General features: G+C 34.0%; 3 protein-coding genes across 3 annotated transcripts; 2 read left to right on the plus strand and 1 right to left on the minus strand.

Annotated features, from left to right (window-relative positions):
• Positions 1-2,141: 2,141 nt before the first annotated feature.
• Positions 2,142-4,569, minus strand: HELRODRAFT_113547 (hypothetical protein; the record flags this gene model as incomplete). Its single annotated transcript, XM_009023869.1, has 4 exons — positions 2,142-2,502; positions 2,773-2,923; positions 3,758-4,044; positions 4,285-4,569. The coding sequence occupies 4 exons, from the start codon at positions 4,567-4,569 to the stop codon at positions 2,224-2,226; spliced, it is 1,002 nt and encodes a 333-aa protein (XP_009022117.1). The 3' UTR covers positions 2,142-2,223.
• A 3,016-nt stretch (positions 4,570-7,585) lies between these two features.
• On the plus strand, positions 7,586-8,419 carry HELRODRAFT_176522 (hypothetical protein; the record flags this gene model as incomplete). The annotated part of the gene is made up of 1 exon (XM_009023870.1): positions 7,586-8,419. The coding sequence occupies one exon, from the start codon at positions 7,586-7,588 to the stop codon at positions 8,417-8,419; it is 834 nt and encodes a 277-aa protein (XP_009022118.1).
• A 6,597-nt stretch (positions 8,420-15,016) lies between these two features.
• On the plus strand, positions 15,017-17,938 carry HELRODRAFT_176523 (hypothetical protein; the record flags this gene model as incomplete). Its single annotated transcript, XM_009023871.1, has 4 exons — positions 15,017-15,072; positions 15,604-15,803; positions 17,287-17,425; positions 17,704-17,938. The coding sequence occupies 4 exons, from the start codon at positions 15,017-15,019 to the stop codon at positions 17,936-17,938; spliced, it is 630 nt and encodes a 209-aa protein (XP_009022119.1).
• Positions 17,939-18,609: the final 671 nt, after the last annotated feature.

Consider the following 18,609-nt stretch of genomic DNA (forward strand, 5'->3'; position numbering starts at 1 on the left):
TCATTTGTTCGTTCGTTCATTCTTTCGTTCATTCGTTTATTCAGCATTTATTCATTTATCTACTCTTCTCTTCGTTTGTTCATTTGTTCATTCATTCGTTTGTTCGTTCGTTTGTTCGTTCGTTCGTTCGTTCATTCATTCATTCATTCAAACATTCATTCATTCACAAACAAACAAATAGATAACTATTGAAAAACAAATAATAATAAATATATTATACAACAAATATAAATCGACAGACAGCAAAACAATTCAGCCATCATTCATTTATTATAAGCCTTAACCCTACGGCTTATGTAGGATCGTTAAAATGTGCTTTCCATTCATCTGGAGATATGTATGCAGTGTGAATTATGTAGCCCATATGAATTATAACCATATTTGGTAGGGAATTTAAAAAGGGGGTTATCAGCAGTTCAATAAACACATGTTTGTATTTGTTTTTAACAGCAAAAAGCTGTGCGGCGAGCAAGAAGTAGGGTCTCACCCTCCCTACTATTCAAAGTTGTCCACTTAATTTTAACAATGACAGATTATGAGTTTTTGTTTGTTTGAATGGGTAGATGATGCATGGATGGATGAATGAATGAATGAATGAATGAATGAATGAATGGATTATTGAATGAATGAGTGAGTGAATGAGTGGATGAATGAATGAATGAATGAATGAATGAATGAATAAACATTTATATTTTATATATTAAAACATTTTATACAAAGAAACAAACAAACAAAATCTTCTAAACTCAAAATGTACATGCTTCACCTTGTTTTTCACACGACTGCCACTGGTAACTTTGTCAATTTTAATCCTTTCACGAGCGAGAAGAATTAGAATTTATATCTTCGTTGACTTGGCTTGTGTGTAAATTCCATGTCACGCACACACACACGCACACACACACGCACACACACACACGCACGTACGCACGCACATACGCACACACGTAAAAATGGCGAAACGATGAGTTTTTTGGAGTGGTGGCTTTTGTGATTGTCAAATGTTTGCCCACTCAAGGCAACGTGTAGAGAATTTGTGTGCGAGTGTGTGTATGTGTGTGTGTGTTGTGTGTGTGTGTGTGTGTGTGTGTGTGTGTGTGTGTGTGTGGGCTACAGTTGGTGTCTGTCTGAAAATGTGTGGTGTCTGTTTGAAAATGTGTCTTGAACTGTATTTAAAAAGTAAATTGCAAAGTAGATTTGGTTTATACATTTTGTTATCTAGTACTGGTCTTCTATGTTAAAAAAAATAAAACTTTAATCATTTTAAAACAACAACAATCTTGAAAGTATTTTTTTTTTATTTCAACACACATAAATTCATATACACAACATTACACAATTGATTATAACTAGATATATACCCATATACGAATGAGTATAATACGTTTAATTGTCTCAACTTAAAAAAAATTAATTAAAAAAGAATTGAAAATTGTTTTCGAAATAGCAAAACATAGAAAAGGTTGTAGTTTTACACTGCCATTTTGTAGCAAAAAATTTGAAATAGTCGCTAGTTAAAATTTAAATTATTAAATTTTGATTTTACTGATGAATAATGAAGCTTTGTGCGACAAAACCGTTTTTACACGTTTTTCCTTTCATAAAGAAAGAGAAAGAGAGAAAGAAAGAGAGAGAAAGAGAAAGAAAGAGAGAATAAGAGAAAGAAAGAGAGAGAGAGAGAGTAAAAGTAAGAGGAGAGTGTGTCAAAAACTAATTTAGATTGTAGAGTTATGGAAAAACTTGAACATCCTTCTCATTCTATAACAGCTCTCCACGAAGTCACAATAACAACATGGCATCGATCTATCCAAGCGGAGTTTCTTGGAATCTATGCAGTATTATAAATTATACATGCAATTTTTATATATGTAATATGTTATAAATACATGTTTGTATACGTTGTGTTTGTGCGTGTATTGTTTCTACTGTTTGTAGATTAATGCTTCTCTGTTCGTTCTTATTGCTACATGGCATTTGAGATAAAATGTCTTTGTAGGTTTGATGGATTTCAGTGATGTCATTTAGTTCATCAACATCTGCGTTATCACATCATTGAGAAGGAGGCTTGGTTAATAGGAAATTGTTTTAGCAGACGTAAATACGTTATTGTTTTTGTTGCTGTTGTTGTTGTTGCTGCTGCTGCTATTGTTGCGGCTGCTGTTGGTTGTGGTAGTAGATGTTATGAATGTTCAGTTCTCATGTGTTGAGGTTGTTTGTTGGGTCCTATTTATCAGCGCTGTTGTACTCTTTTGAAAGGTTGCTCGGTTTGTTGGCGTTGGAATCGTTGGTCCTTCGCAAATTTCTCGCATCTCCTGGCAGATAATTTTTTTGGCGGTTGTGCGTTTTACTGGGACGACCTGACTTGCAGAGCAGAATATTTTTGAATGCATTCCTGAAATCCTTATTGAGAAGTGTGTAGATGCAGGGGTTGACTCCACTGGAGAGGTAGCCAAGCCAGGTGAAGATTGTAATGATTTCCGGAGGTACGTTGCAGTATATCGGCTTGTGAATTGTTTTATTTTTCTTGCTTCTATGAAAACCATTTGAGCAGGTTTTTGTTTCGTTGAGGTTGTCTTCGTAGTTAGAAATGCCGTCGGGTGAGTTCTGCTTTAAGAAGGAAACTGTTGATTGAAGAACTTTTTTGTTTAACCATCGCCTGTTCGAATTGTGCGTGTTAACAACCTGGTTGTTGTTTGTATCGCTTGGTTCCTTCTGGTTATGATGTCTGTAATATAGATTTGTAAGCGATTTAAATTCATTTTTATGATTAACACTTGAATCTGCGGCCGAATTACTCAAGCCACAAATACCGTAAGATAGATTGGCACAGAAGAATGGTAGCCAGAGAGCTACAAATGCCAAGAATACCCAGATAAGAGTTTTTTCTGCCCTCTTCTCGCGACCGCTGACGTGAGCAGACCTGCTGGAGGCAAGCATTTCCATGTAGACCAAGGATCGAGTCCGTGGTCGGATGAGCGAGGTCGCCGTTTCGTATTCTGCTCTGGCGACGTTGATAGAAAAGATGGGGTTGTTGTTGCTACTGCTTTCGTTGTTTGTGTTGCTGATGCTGACCTGGGGAGTTATTTTTGCTAAAAGTGATGATTGTTGTTCTAGGATTGAGTTTTCAAACTTGATGTAGTCGTTGTCCAGGCTGTATATTGACGAATCGATCGATGGGTTCTGATTTCTTGATAGTTTTGTCGTTTGAAGCTGTTTGGATTTCGGTTTCGTTGAGAATATTTGCTTGAAAATTAAAAGTTCGTTATTGGAGGGCTTGTTTGTAGATTTTTTATGAAAAATTTTTTGACTGTCTGTTGATGTTGAGGAGTTCAATAATTTTTTATCTGCAAAAACCGGTTGGCTCTTTTGTTTGGAATAACTCGACAGTAGTGAAGTTGTAGTTAAATATTTTGATTTAGTGTCATTTTTCTTTTTGTTCTTACCTGGAAAAAAATTAATTGGTAATTGTTTCGAATCGTTTGGTTTGCTGTTTTTTTTATTGTTCGAAATTGTGAGGGAAGTTTTTCGTTGAAAACAACTTTTGAGCTCGCGCAAGTTTTGTCGTCTTTCAGATGTTGTGTGCTGTTGCAGTTGCAAATATTGAAGTTGCGAGTGAGGAGCTGTCTGTTTCAAATGCTCAACTGGCAGTGGCGATCGACTCAAGTGGTGTTGCGACAACGGCAACTGTTGTTGCAGCGTCTGCTTCCTGGCTGCAAATTCATCTGAAGTGATCTCGATGTTTGGGGTGATGGGAGACATGAGCGTGCCGATGGAGGCAACTTCGAAGGAATTGTTTTTAATCTTCGAATTCATCGGCAAAGGTTTCTTAGGAAAAAATTTTTCGCGAAAATTTTGTTGTTTCACTTTTAAATTATCTCCCAGAATTTTGAGCGATTTTGTTTTCTTCAAATCGTGTCGCGCTAGCACGTTCTCTCTGAGAATTTTTATGGAGCCAATGTCAGCGAACACCATGATCGTCAGTGGAATGAAGAAGGACACGAGCGATGAGTACACTGCAAATGTGTGGTTGAAGATCCCGCAGTGCTTAACTTCTGCGCTCTGAGTTACTTCATCGAAACTTTCGATGTCGGTAGAAACTTTTGTAGTAACATCATCGTCGTCTTCAATGAATTTTTTAGAAGTTTGGTTGAAAAAATTTGACAGCGTGTCTAAATAATCAACGTCTTTGACGAACATTTGAGTTTCGCTGCGAAGCTCGTTTTCTGAACAATTATTTTGGAAACCCCGGCCATCAATCGATTCCTCTTCAACTTCATCGCCCACCGTCTTCTCAATGCTTTTAAGAACGTAGGATTCGTGCAGAGTGGCTTGCACTATGAAGGGTATGGACAACGCCACAGATACGACCCACGCTGGCACCACCAGGGCCGCCACCAGACTGAACTTCCGGGAAGAACTCCTGGTGTGGAGGGGGTGGGCGATGCCCCGGTATCTATAAATAGCGATGGCGCAGAGGTGCATGATCGATGACGTAGATAGGATGACGTCAAGACCTGTCCAAGCCAGACATGCGGAAAATCCGAGAGGCCATTGACCCAACACCTGCATTTGATGAATTTCAATTAGTTTGGTTTCACTGGAGTGCGATTGAGTATGATGATACCAAATTGAGATTGATCAACACAATTCACGCTTCGACACACACAAACATACCTCGAAGTTTTTAATTTTTTTCGTAAATTAAATTTTCATTTAAACAACAATGCAGTCCTAGAGGCATAAATATATCATACATGCAACTAAGTTGTTTTTAAATTAAAATTCAGTCAATCACAAATTAATAATGGCTGTTTAACTGTTCTATTTCACGTACAAAATATTTCTCATTCTAAGTGCACTAGTTTTTGTGTGAGTTAAACTTTATTTATTAACTAAACAGTTAAAAATATTTAATTAGGTGTTCGAATCGTGTTAGTGTAATTACTTTTACTCCAAGGTAATCTACCCACAACTCACAGAGAGTATAACAATTAATTCTCTACGAACAAACTTTGAGAGTATAACAATTAATTAATTAATTCTCTATCTATTCAATTATCGTATCAATACACACACACAAACACACACACACACACAGAGAGAGAGAGAGAGAGAGAGAGAGAGAGAGAGAGAGAAAGAGAAAGAGAGAGTCTTCCTCTCTAATTTGTGAAGCACTTCTTTGAAGTTTGCAAGTTCTTCTATGTTAGCCTCAAATACGAATAAACATTTTACTTAATGTTAGCCTGCAATTAAGTTTTAAACATTATGTTTGAAGTGCCTGATGGGTCGCTATTATAAATTAATTAATTTTTATTACATTATTATTATTATTTAAAAATTCTTGTTAGAAAACAAACAAACAAACACACAAGCATGACTCCAATAGGTGCAAGTAAGAAGGTTATTTTTTTAGCAAAATGCAAGACGCCTTGCCCTAGTGTTTCAGTTGTTACTGGTTAGAACGTAAAGAGATCTTAGTGGGTGTATGTGTGTTTGTTTGCGTGTGTATGTGTGTATTTGTGTATGTATGTTTGTATGTGTGTTTGTGTATGTGTGTGGGAGTATGTTTGTGTATGTGTGTGTGTGTGTGTGACTATGTTTGTGTGTGTGAGTGAGTTTGTTTGTGTACGTGTATATTTGTGTACGTATATGTGTGTGTGTTTGTGTGTATGTGTGTTTGTGTGTGTTTATGCGATAGTTTGACTCTACATACCCACGTAAACTACCTATACCGTGTGATTGATTCTTCTGAATAAGTAAGAAATTCACTAAGAAATTCACTAAGAAATTCACTAAGAAATTCACTAAGAAATTACTAAGAATTAACTAAGAATTCACAATTTACTAAGAATTTAATAATTCACTAATTACTAAGAATTCACTAATTACTAAGAATTCAAAAAGAAATTCACTAAGAAATTACTAAGAATTAACTAAGAATTCACAATTTACTAAGAATTTAATAATTCACTAATTACTAAGAATTCAAAAAGAAATTCACTAAGAAAAATTAACAAGATACCAAAAAAGGTTACTCATTTCATTGAAATAGTCAATCATGTAACTGACAGCTTAGCATACTGATAACATAGTGAGGAGCTGATGATGATAAGTGGATATAAAAATATAATATAATAGAATATTTATATATTATAATTTATATAATATTTATATACTATATTTTATATAATATTTATATACTATATTTTATATAATATTTATATATTATAATTTATATAATATTTATATGCTATAATTTATTATATAATATATAATATAACATTGAAACTATACATAATTAAAAATCTTTCAATCTAATTAATGATATCTGTGAATTAAGAGTGGTCAAGCGTAATAGCTTGAAGCGCTGACATGCAATTGAAAATGTGTTAAGAATGTTGTGGATTTTTTTCTAGTTTTCAAAATTCAAATTTAAATTTTTGAAATTCAATTCAATTAATTGAAAAGTAGTTTGATAATTAAAAATCTACTTTTAATGTTAATTCGTTAATTGATGTTATTCAATTACGAAATAATTGTTATACATACAGGAATATGAAAATAATTTGAATGATTGAATAAATGAATGAACGAACGAACGAACGAACGAATGAATGATCCGCAAAAAGAAAGTTTCCTTACAACACAATGCTATTGATTTTTCAAATTCATTCATTATTTTCTTTCTTTTTATTCATTCATTCATCTACTCATGCATGCATCCATTCTTTCGTTCGTCCGTTCGTTCACTCATTCATTCAAACTATCTATAACCGATAAATTCAGTCATACATTCATCCAGCCATTCATCAATACATCCATCTAGCCATTCATTCGTTCGTTCGTTCATTCGTTCGTTCGTTCGTTCGTTCGTTCGTTCGTTCGTTCGTTCGTTCATTCATTCATTCATTCATTCATTCATTCATTCATTCATTCATTCATTCATTCATTCATTCATTCATTCATTCATTCATTCATTCATTCATTCATTCATTCATTCATTCTTACCCTTTAATTTGGATAAGACCGACCATAACAGCAGAATAAATGAACTAATGGGGAAAAACCCGTTGCAGCTAATGTTAACAAAATTTCTTAGTTAGAGTAACCGTTATATTATAATGTAATATATATATAATATAATAGTATATAATATAATATTAATTATAATATAATAATATTGCTTGTTAACCGGTTTTGTAGTTTGCATATGGAAGCCGTGTTTTTATACAAAATGATGTTTTGTTTAACAGGTTTGAATAGTTTTTTTTTTTTATAAATTTATATTAAAATTAATGTAAAGTATTTCATTTATTCATTGATCCATCGATGGATCCATCAATTCATTTTAATCCATCCATCAATCAATTCATTCATCAATTCATTCATTCATAAAGTTTAGATATTTAGTTTTACTATTTATTTTATATCCAATATTAATCTTTAACAAATGATTTAATTACAGAAATCTAGCTGAATCGGTATACCAAACTAAGAAAAGGAGAGAGAAATAGAAAGAGAAAGAAAGAGAGAGATAAAGAAAGAGAGAAAGAGAGAAAGAAAGAAATATTTACAACAACAAAAAATGGCGTTTCAAGAGACCTATCCAGACATGTTGAAACTCTACAGGAGACGTCACAACGAGTTGGAAGTTTTGCAAAAGTTGATGGACCGATTATCGAACGAATACCCGGTGCTCGATCGCGCGACTACTTGCCTGTCGGTCGGGACTGGATACGGCGAATACGATATCGAATTTATTCGGAGGTGTCTGCCGAATTTGAAAACGCTCATCGCCGTTGAGGTGAATCACGACTGCGTGTTGGAACTGAAAGCAAATTTACACAGTAACTTCGGTGACAAGCTGAATTCTGAAATCCATGAGATGTCCATTGGGGAATACATGCAGTTGTACGATGACCACAACGACGAACGAACAAACGAACCAAGTTCCACAAAAAACAATTTAAATCTCAAAAATCTCCCAAACAAAGAAATTGACGTAGTCCTAGCATTACACGTTATATACTTCCTGAACAAACAATCCAGAGCACAATTTTACAAAAAATGTTTTGGTCAGTGGTTAAGATCAGAGGATGGTCTCCTGATTCTAGCGAACGTTACAGATAACCATTCAATGGTCAAGCTAGCGAACTCATTCAAACCATATTCATCATTGACTTCAACAACAATAAAGGACGAATTAATTGAAAATAATGTTAGTATAGTTAGAGAATTCAATTACAGATGTCCGGTTGACATGTCTGTCGATACAGTTGATTTGCATAGACTGTTTAAGTACTCGTTCAAAGATTCAAACCTCAGTGAAGAGAGAATTGGCGAAGCTGTGAAAATCATTGCACCGGATGGCAGGGCTTTTCACGATTGTGATTTGTGCGTCTGCATTAAACTTAACTAATGGTGATTTTTGGTATGGGTTAGGAGATTACTCTTTAAATTTAATTATTCATTTATTCTATTGTTCGTCTATTGATTGATTTATTCATACCACATACTTTCAATCATTTATTTATTTGCACTTTCATTCATTTATTTATTCAATCATTCATTCGTTCGTTCGTTCGTTCATTCATTCATAATTATTTATAAAAAAAAACAATTTAATTTTTATTATTTTTTTTCAAAGACAATATATTTTCATCAATTACTTAATTACTGATGTTTCTATTTATAATATTTATCCTTTGAGAGTTTATTGATGTTGACATCAATTGATCTAACCAATTGACGTGTTATTTTTCTTCTTCTTCTTCTTTTTATTCTTGTTATTAATATTATGTGGTTATTTAGTTTTGTTCTGTATCTTATAGATTAAAAGGAGACGCAATTTGTAACCGAACTTTTTCTAAAATTTTTTTGAACTAGTTCTTTTATTTATTTATATTTAAGCTTTATTTAAGCTCTTTGATACCGAAAAAAAGTAAAATTAGATGTGACAGTCTTAGTAAGTGCCTTTTTTAAATTATTTTTTTTAAAACATACTCAGTTGCTTGGTTAAAATCAAAGATCACAGCTGAAGCAGTAACAAAAATAAGAGTTAAGGTGCCTGGCACTATGAATGCATGCAATGTGAAAAACTGAGAACCCAAACCGAAACAAAACCAACTTAGTAGAGAAAGATCTCTTAACGAAAAGATTTAAAATAAATTAACTAGAATTTTTTAGTGTAATTAAAAAATTTTGATGGTGTAATGTTGATGCAGCGCTTGAGTTTGAATGCTAAGGAAGGATGTCTTTGATGAGACATATATACACCAGTCTCTGCCATATGCACGCATATATGCATGTATGTAGAAACTACAACATAACGAGCGTTCAGCCAGAGTCTTTAGAGGAAGAGTTTCCGTCAACGAGTCTTTCGGCCCTTTAGCTTCCTAACACTCTCGAGAAACAGGGCCACATGCAGAGATCAGTTGGATGTCTCTTGCTGAACAAACAATTTGCCTCGCTTTGAAATCACCTCCTTTCATACTGAAAAATTGTGTAGTAGTGCCAGACAGTTCACATATGAACATATTACGATGTGAGTTACATCGACGAGCCAAGTAAGACGCTAAGCCGAATCTGGGAGTGTTGAGTAATGGGAAGCCTTACGTGCAAACGAGCTCGTCTGTTAACTATTTAAACTCGCATTCCTTTTTCTTCCGACATAACCATCTTCAGTGAGAAGCTTGTTTGGCTGTATGTCCTATGTTCTTCAAACAACTCGATCGTTTTTTACCTGCCAAACCTAAATCCTTCAAAAATCTGTACACTGATTAACCAGCAAGACCTCTTGCACGACCTCAACTGCGTACAACAAGCACCTCAACCCACGTTGACCTATCTCACTAACAAGCTCTTCATACTTGGCTGTTTTGTAGCGTGGCTTGCTGCTATATTAGCCTCATACGGTACAGTCAGTTCGACTAAAATAAACAGTGTCTGTATCCTTTATGAACGATGGGTAGATCCCCATGCCCTCCAAATCTGCCATGACCTTCCAATCTCTGCCGTTATCAAAAATACTTCTTCTGTTGCGAACTTCATTTCTCGGTGTTTGCTCCAACTCACCCTCTCTTAGGAAATAGATTTTTCTTAGTTTGCACGGTCGTCTTGAATTTGCCTCGTCACAAACATTGGAGATGAGTTACACCACTACTTTCAATACTTTGTTGTACCTCCACGTGCATTGTCCAGGACTGAGTGCGTACCAGCAAGAAGCCATTACGTGGGCCACCGTTTCCATTTCTCCACATCAGCTACACTTAGCTTCTCCTGCTACCTTCCATCTAGCAAGATTTGCTGCTGATGATAACTGATCATACATGGCTCTTATAATAATGTATGTATGTTTGTTTGTATGTATGTATGTATGTATGTATGTATGCATGTATGTATGTATGTATGTATGTATGTATGTATGTATGTATGTATGTATGTATGTATGTATGTATGTATGCATGCATGCATGCATGTATGTATATATGTATGTATGTATGTATGTATGTATGTATGTATGTATGTATGTATGTATGTATGTATGTATGTATGTACGTATGTATGTATGTATGACTGTTTGTATGTACGTTTGCACCAATAGATAAATATGATGTATATCTGACGTCATATGAAGTGTCTTAATGAATTTAACTACACCTCAGAAGGATGCTAAGTATATTTTATATTACATCGAACATTTTTACACGAATGATGACACACATCAGTTATAACGCAACAACAACAGCTACAACAACAACCACCACCACCACCTTAACAACAACCACAATAACAACAACAACAACACGTTCACCTAACCTACTTATTTTAAAATATTTTATAACTTAAATTTTTAAATAAAAAGAAGTTTCTTTTAACTCGTAGACAGACTTATTGTTTAGTGAAGAAAAAAATCAAGACAAGTTCTAAGTATCGTCTTGCTGAATGAATGTGCGCTCCTGAAACATAACTATGGCGATGATGATGACGACGATGATGTTAGTCTATCGGGATAGATAAAAATCTCTACACAACTATATATTATAATTTGAATGAATGTTTAAACAATGTTGGGGCTTTAGATGGCTTTTTGTAATTTTTGCTTTGTCTTGTTTTGACTGCAAAAAAAAATATTTCATATTGTATTCATCATCGTCATCTCGTTATCATCGTCATCTTTATTAGTATTGTAATTATTATTATTGTTGTTGTTGTTGTTGTTGTTGTTGTTGTTGTTGTTGTTGCTTCTGCAGTTTTTTCAATTTTTTTTCATTCACTGCTGACAGGTTTTTTGATTAATGATGCTCGCTTAGGAGGGAATAATAACAACATAAATAATAATAATAATAATAATAATAATAATAATAATAATAATAATGATAATGATAATAATAAAAATAATGATAATGATAATAATACAACGACAATTTCATCGTTATCAAAATAAAACAACAACAACAACAAAAATATCAACAGAAGAAGACGCTAACTACCTACATCTTATAAAAACAACAACAACTACTACAACTACTACTACTACAACCACAACAACAACTACTACTACTATTACGACCACAACAACAACAACAGCAACTAAAACAACAACAACAACATTATCATTAACATTCAAAACACAATTACATGAAACACATTAAATCAATTAATAATGTTTGTTTGGGCTTTGCCATAAATAATACTGCACCATCTTCTTAAACATTACTACTACTACTACTACTACTACTACTACTACTACTACTACTACTACTACTACTACTGCTACTGCTACTACTACTACTACTACTACTACTACTACTACTACTACACTACTACTACTACACTACTACTACTACTACTACTACTACTACTACTACTACTACTACTACTACTACTACTACTACTACTACTACTACTACTACTACTACTACTACTACTACTATACTACTACTACTACTACTACTACTACTAATAATAATAATAATAATAATAACAATAATAACAACAACAACAACAACATAAACAACAGCTACAAAATCAAAATTGAAACAACGGCAACTGCTTGTTGGGAAAATATATTATATTGCCCGATTCAACGTGTCTCTTATCTGCAAATTGTCTCCTCTCCATCTTCATAGACATCATCGTCTTCAGCTCCAGCTCCAGCTCCATCCTTATCATCATCATCGTCATCATCGTTGTCGTCATTATCATCTTCTATATATTTATCACCACCACCATTACCATCACCACTACAATCACCACCACACCACCACGACCACCCCCACCAGCAATGAAACAAACTCACCAATTGTAGAATCCCACAGGGCACGACGAATACAGCCAGCAGGAAATCTGTCATCGCCAGACTTGCAATCACCGTGTTCAGGAGATTGTTCAAATTCCTGAACCTCAGAACTGCTAACATGACAAAAACGTTCCCAATTATAATCCATAGCGGGACTATTATTAATAACAGGAATGTGTAATCCGTGTTGTCGTTGTTGTTGTTGTTGTGGTAGTAGCTGTTGTAGTTGTTGCTGTTGTGGTAGTAGTAGTTGTTGCTGTTGTGGTAGTAGTTGTTGCTGTTGTGGTAGTTGTTGTTGTTTTGGTGGTGGTAGTAGTATAAGTTGTCGTTGTTGGCTGATGTTGTTCGAAAGATGAAGTTGTTGTCGGTGTTGCTGTTGTCGTTAATGAAATTGTTGTTGTTTTTATTGTTGTTGTTGTTGTTGATGTAGTTAACCGTTGTTACCCCAATGTCATAGATTATATTGTTGATATTATTGGAAGAAAAAACATTATTATTATTATTATCATTATTATTCTTATTGTTATTATCGAATAATTCCAGATAGTTATGATGATTTTGTGACTGAAAACGGTAAGGACCGAAATGTCTAGACGAGTATGACGTCATCTGTGACATCATTGTACTTTGACGACGACGATGACGATGATGATTATCACCACCGCAACAACAACAACAACAACAACAACAACACGGATTTAAATATTAATTTACTATTATTATTTTTATTACTTGTTGTTATTATCATTGTTGTTATTGTTGTTATTAACGTTGTTGTTGTTGATGTTGTTGTTGTTGCTGTGATAAATTTTGGAATTACTAAATAATGATTCTCTGTAAAAGAAATTTGTATCAACTATTTATTGTATATAATTATTATTTAATTGAGTTTTATAAATTATTATTAATTACGACTACTTTTTAAATTAAAATAAAAATAAAATAATTAATTAACTAATTTTATTAATCAAACCAATCAAATTAATTAATTAAATTATCCCGAAGCAACTGAACTTTATTAGTCATTACTAAAAATTTTGCCGTGAATACAATTAAATGAAGAGATGCATATACATATATATATACATACCACACACAAAGAGAAAGAAAGAGATAAAGCGAGAAAGAGAAATAAAGAGAGAAAGAGATAAAAAGAGAAAGAAAAAAATAAAGAAAGAGAGAAAGAGAGAAAGAAAGAAAGAAAGAGAGAGAGAGAGTGAGAGGGAGAAAAAGAAAGGTTTGCTGTTTTGCAGCATTTCGTCATTGTATCGAGTTGTATTGCATTGTTTTGAATTGTATTTTTTATAAGAGAGAGAGAAAGAGAGAGAGAGAGAGAGAGAGAGAGAGAAAGAGAGTGAGAGAGAGAGAATGAAAAAGCCATTGAAGCCATTGAAAGAGAACAAGAGAGAGAAAGAGAGAGAGAGGGAAAGAGAGAGAAAGAGAGAGAAGTATTTTCAGCCCAAATATAAATGTACGGTACAATAAATTATCCACTTGATCGAATTTCGAAATATCCGACCGGTCAATTTATACGAATAAGGAGCCGGATATAACATAGGTTAATTAGACTAAAGATTTTTTCTTCAACTATAAATTGTATTGTATTGTAATGTATTCTGCTTTGTATTTGTCTGGATTATTAGTATTGTATGCATTGTATTGTGTTTTGTTGTATTGCATACCTACATGTAAAACAATGAACATTTAGAGAACATAGAGAACAATTGCGTATTTAGAAAGATTTGTTTATAGGGAATGTAGCAAAATAATGATAATTAAGGGTGATGCTTGTATACTTCCGTGTGTTTCCATCTCTCTCTCTCTCTCTCTCCCTCTCTCTTCCTTTTTATTCTTTTCTTTACACACACACACACACACACACACATATATATATATATATATATATATAGAGAGAGAGAGAGAAAAAGAGAGTGATAATTTTAATAATTTTAGTACATGTATGCATGCATATATAGTAATCTAAATATAGAATGATTACGTATGTTTTTGTTTATAAATAGTCACACTAAAAAATACATTACTTAAGTATTGTAGCTATATATATATATATATATATATATATGTATATATATTATATAGATTATATATATTATATATATAGATTATATATATTATATATATAGATTATATATATATATATATATATATAATCTGATGTTTATAAGATAGCACACACACGCGCACACACACCACACACACATACACTCACACACACACACACACATGAACATACAAACAACTCTACTTTAAGGACCAACAAACGTCTCCATAACATACAAACACACACACAAACACACACACGCACACACACACTCACACACACATGCAAACACACACTTACACGCATATACACACGCACACGCATACACATGCCGGTGTGACCACCCTGTAATTAATGCCATAAAGGAGCAACATCGTGTAGAAACGCACCGTACTATATCCAATTATTTGCTTGATGATGATGCAAATAATGCTGGTTGGTTGGTTGGTCGGTTGGTTGGTTGGTCGATTGGCCTGGCTGGTTGGTTGGTTGGTTGTATAGCTGGTTGATTGATTAGTTAGTTGATTGTTCATATGGCTGGCTGGTTAGTTGGATGGTTGAATGGTTAGTTGGATGGTTGATTGGTTAGATGGATGGTTGGTTGATTGGCCATCACCATCCCTTTCCGCAAAAAATGAACACGTGACGTCATTATGACCACATTAGGTTTGCATGATTCAATAAAAGACCGACAGTCAAACCGTGTGATGTCCGGCTGATGAAGTCCGAATGCTCTGCGCTACAAAAATTTTACTTCCGGTTTTTGTCTTTTTTTTGTCTGCTGTCTAGGATATTAAACAACACAAAATTATTATCAACATTAATGGGCGAGTCGTTTCTAGTTCGATTTCGACTATTAAACTTTGAAACATTTCAAACACTAGCTAATACTCAACACACCAAAGTCGCTATTTAGAGTCATCTCTCATCATTATTTTACGTACATAATCAGTATCGAGTCATTTAACGTTGAGCGAGCGAGTTTACAGAAACAGAAAGAATTTCTCCAAGAACAAGCGAGCATTATAACAAACTGTACACACATACACACGTACACACACACACACGCACACAAACACATGCACACACACACACATGATGACTACTAATAATAGAAGATTCACCCGCTATAATTGTGCCATAAACCACGGTAATGCTTACACATAATTCTTTTATTATTATTTTATTATTATTAATGTTATTATTATTATTTTTATTATTGTTATAATTATAATTCCAGATGTGGGTGCTATGTCCTTATAATTACCATACTAGTTTTTTTCGTAATCGATAGGGCGGAGATTTCACTTGCGTTTGAACTGTCTGGCACTACTACACAATTTTTCAGTATGAAAGGAGGTGATTTCAAAGCGAGGCAAATTGTTTGTTCAGCAAGAGACATCCAACTGATCTCTGCATGTGGCCCTGTTTCTCGAGAGTGTTAGGAAGCTAAAGGGCCGAAAGACTCGTTGACGGAAACTCTTCCTCTAAAGACTCTGGCTGAACGCTCGTTATGTTGTAGTTTCTACATACATGCATATATACGTACATTATAAATTTTCAGGATCAAGAGATTAATTAATTCATTAGCACAATTTGGTCTTCAGTTGCAGAAAGTTTCAAAGGTTGAAATAAAATCACGGAACGTGTTTTCGAATGGAGTGTGCATAACATCATAACATCATTTCGACCAAGTGAATGGTTTTTATAGGGTAATTTTTGTTAGGAGAATGTTGTTGAAAGGTTGTTTTTTATAATTAATGGCAAACAAAATTGTTTTTTTTTATGATTGTCTAACATAATTATAAGAATTGAATAATTTTATTAAAGCTATATAATAGAGTTATTTTCGGAAATTTTGGAATGAATTTTGAAAAATTTTGTGTGGCTGGGCGGTTAAAGCGTCTGGTTATGCAGTTGTAGTTACGGGTTCGAACACCAAGAGATCCACAACTATCACACGTGTGAGATGTGTAGATTTATTGTGTGTATGTGTGCCTGTGTGTGTGTGTTTTTGATAAATGTTTTCTACATTTTTAGATTTGAAAATTTCAGAATGATTTGCGGGATTTTGGAAAATGAAAACTGTAACTATCAGTTTAAGTTTATTTTCTAAGGATTACAAATCTGTGTAATTCTGAATTGAAAGAACATTGTGAGAACAAAAAAACGCTAAAAATGAAAAGAACTGATGGCAAACATATTGAAAAATAGAAAAAAAACATAAGAATGAACAACAAAATAGTGGAAAAAATTACTTGAAAACAGCCAAAACTTCCTCCATGTTCTTTAATCCACGCAGCAATGGTACAACACGTATCGGATATTTTTAAACATCTTCCCAGAACCATTGCATCATATCTGTCGACTTTTTGTATTTTTTTTTATCTGTGGTACTTCGTTATAATTCTCAATCTTATTGTAAGTTTTTTTTAACTTTTCGGTCCTACTTTTATCTCTTCTTATTTTACTATTTTTTTATTGTTTTTCTCTTTCTGTTTTCCTTTATCTCTCTTTCTCTCTTTCATTCTCATTCTCTCTCTCTTTCATTCCTATTCTTTCTCTCTCTCTCTTTTCTTTCTCTTCCTTGATTCTCTATTTTTCTTATTTATTTTCACCATCACTTCATTGTACTTTTATCTCTATTTTTTGTTGTCTCTCTCTCTCTCTCTCTCTTTCTCTCTCTATTTACCTCCATCTCTCTCTCTCTCTCTCTCTCTCTCTGTCCCTCTCTCTTTCTCTCTCTTACACACACACACACACGCATTCTCTTTCTTTTCACTGTTAGTTGTCATTGCAATAATTTTTTTTCGTACCGGCTTCTACTTCACAGTTTCTACCTGTCTTGCGATTGGTTAATGATTATTATCTTTGTTCGCTTTAAAATCACCGTTGATAAATCTGTTAATCTTCCAACATTCAGCTTTCAATCAGCTGTTGAATGATTTGACCCTGTCTGGAAAAAAATATGGCCTAAAGAGCAAGGTGCCTGATAGTTCTGCTGCAGGTGCCGAGTACGATTGCAAGGAGATCCACACTCTCACTCTCCTACCACATGCAATGTTCGTCGGTTCACCGCTAAAACGTTTGTGCATGTACAGTGTCTGCTTTGTTTCTGAAGACTTCTGAAAAATAACAACAACGACAGCTACAACAACAGCAGCTGCAACAATAGTAGCTACAACAACAGCAGCTGCAACAACAACAGCTACAACAACAACGACAACAACAGCAGCTAAAACAACAGCAGCTGCAACAACAGCAGCTACAACAACAGCGACAACAACAACAGTAGCTGCAACAACAACAGCTACAACAACAACGACAACAACAACAACAGCTACAACAACAGCAGCTGCAATGACAGCAGCTGCAACAACAGCAGCTACAACAACAGCAGCTGCAACAACAACAGCAGCTACAACGACAGCAGCTGCAATGACAGCAGCTGCAACAACAGCAGCTACAACAACTGCAGCTACAACAACAGCAGCTGCAACAGCAACAATAACACTATTAATAATAACAACAACAATTGTAATTATAACCGTAATAATAACTCATCCTTGATATAAATATATATTTTAAAACTTTGAAAAAGTTGTACCTATGGCTTTCATAGTTAAATATTTCACTAAAGTTCTTTTAAAATATAAATGATATGTTGTCTGAAGTGCTTTGAAATGAGATGCGTTCGAAACCAGATGTCACTATCTAAAGATGAATGAATGAATGAAGGAATGAGTGAACGAATTGAAAGATGGATGGATAAATAGATGATTGGATGAATAAATGAAAGCATGAAGGAATAAACAAACGAACGAATAAGTGAAAGAAAAAATGAATGAATGAATGAATTAATGAGCCAATGAATAAATAAATGACTGAATGGATGGTGAATGAATGAATGAATAAATGAATTAATGAATAAAAGAATGAAAAATCAATGAATGAATGTATTAATAAGAGAACAAATGAATGATTTTTTTTCCTTCACCACCATAGGAGTATGTATATTCATTTTTACTCGTATATTTTTTAGGAAAGGACACCTATTGATGTTGACGGATCGTGACGTCACGATTACGTCATCATTAGCGAGAGTGAAATGCGATGGAGGATGCGCTTTACGTGGAGGTATGCTATGCAAACACAAACACACACACACACACACATTAAAACACTCACACACACACAAACAGACACACACACACACACTCACGCACACACACGCACACACACACAC

Source organism: Helobdella robusta (assembly GCF_000326865.2).
Source record: "Helobdella robusta unplaced genomic scaffold HELROscaffold_38, whole genome shotgun sequence".
Classification (NCBI taxonomy): Eukaryota; Metazoa; Annelida; class Clitellata; order Rhynchobdellida; family Glossiphoniidae; genus Helobdella; species Helobdella robusta.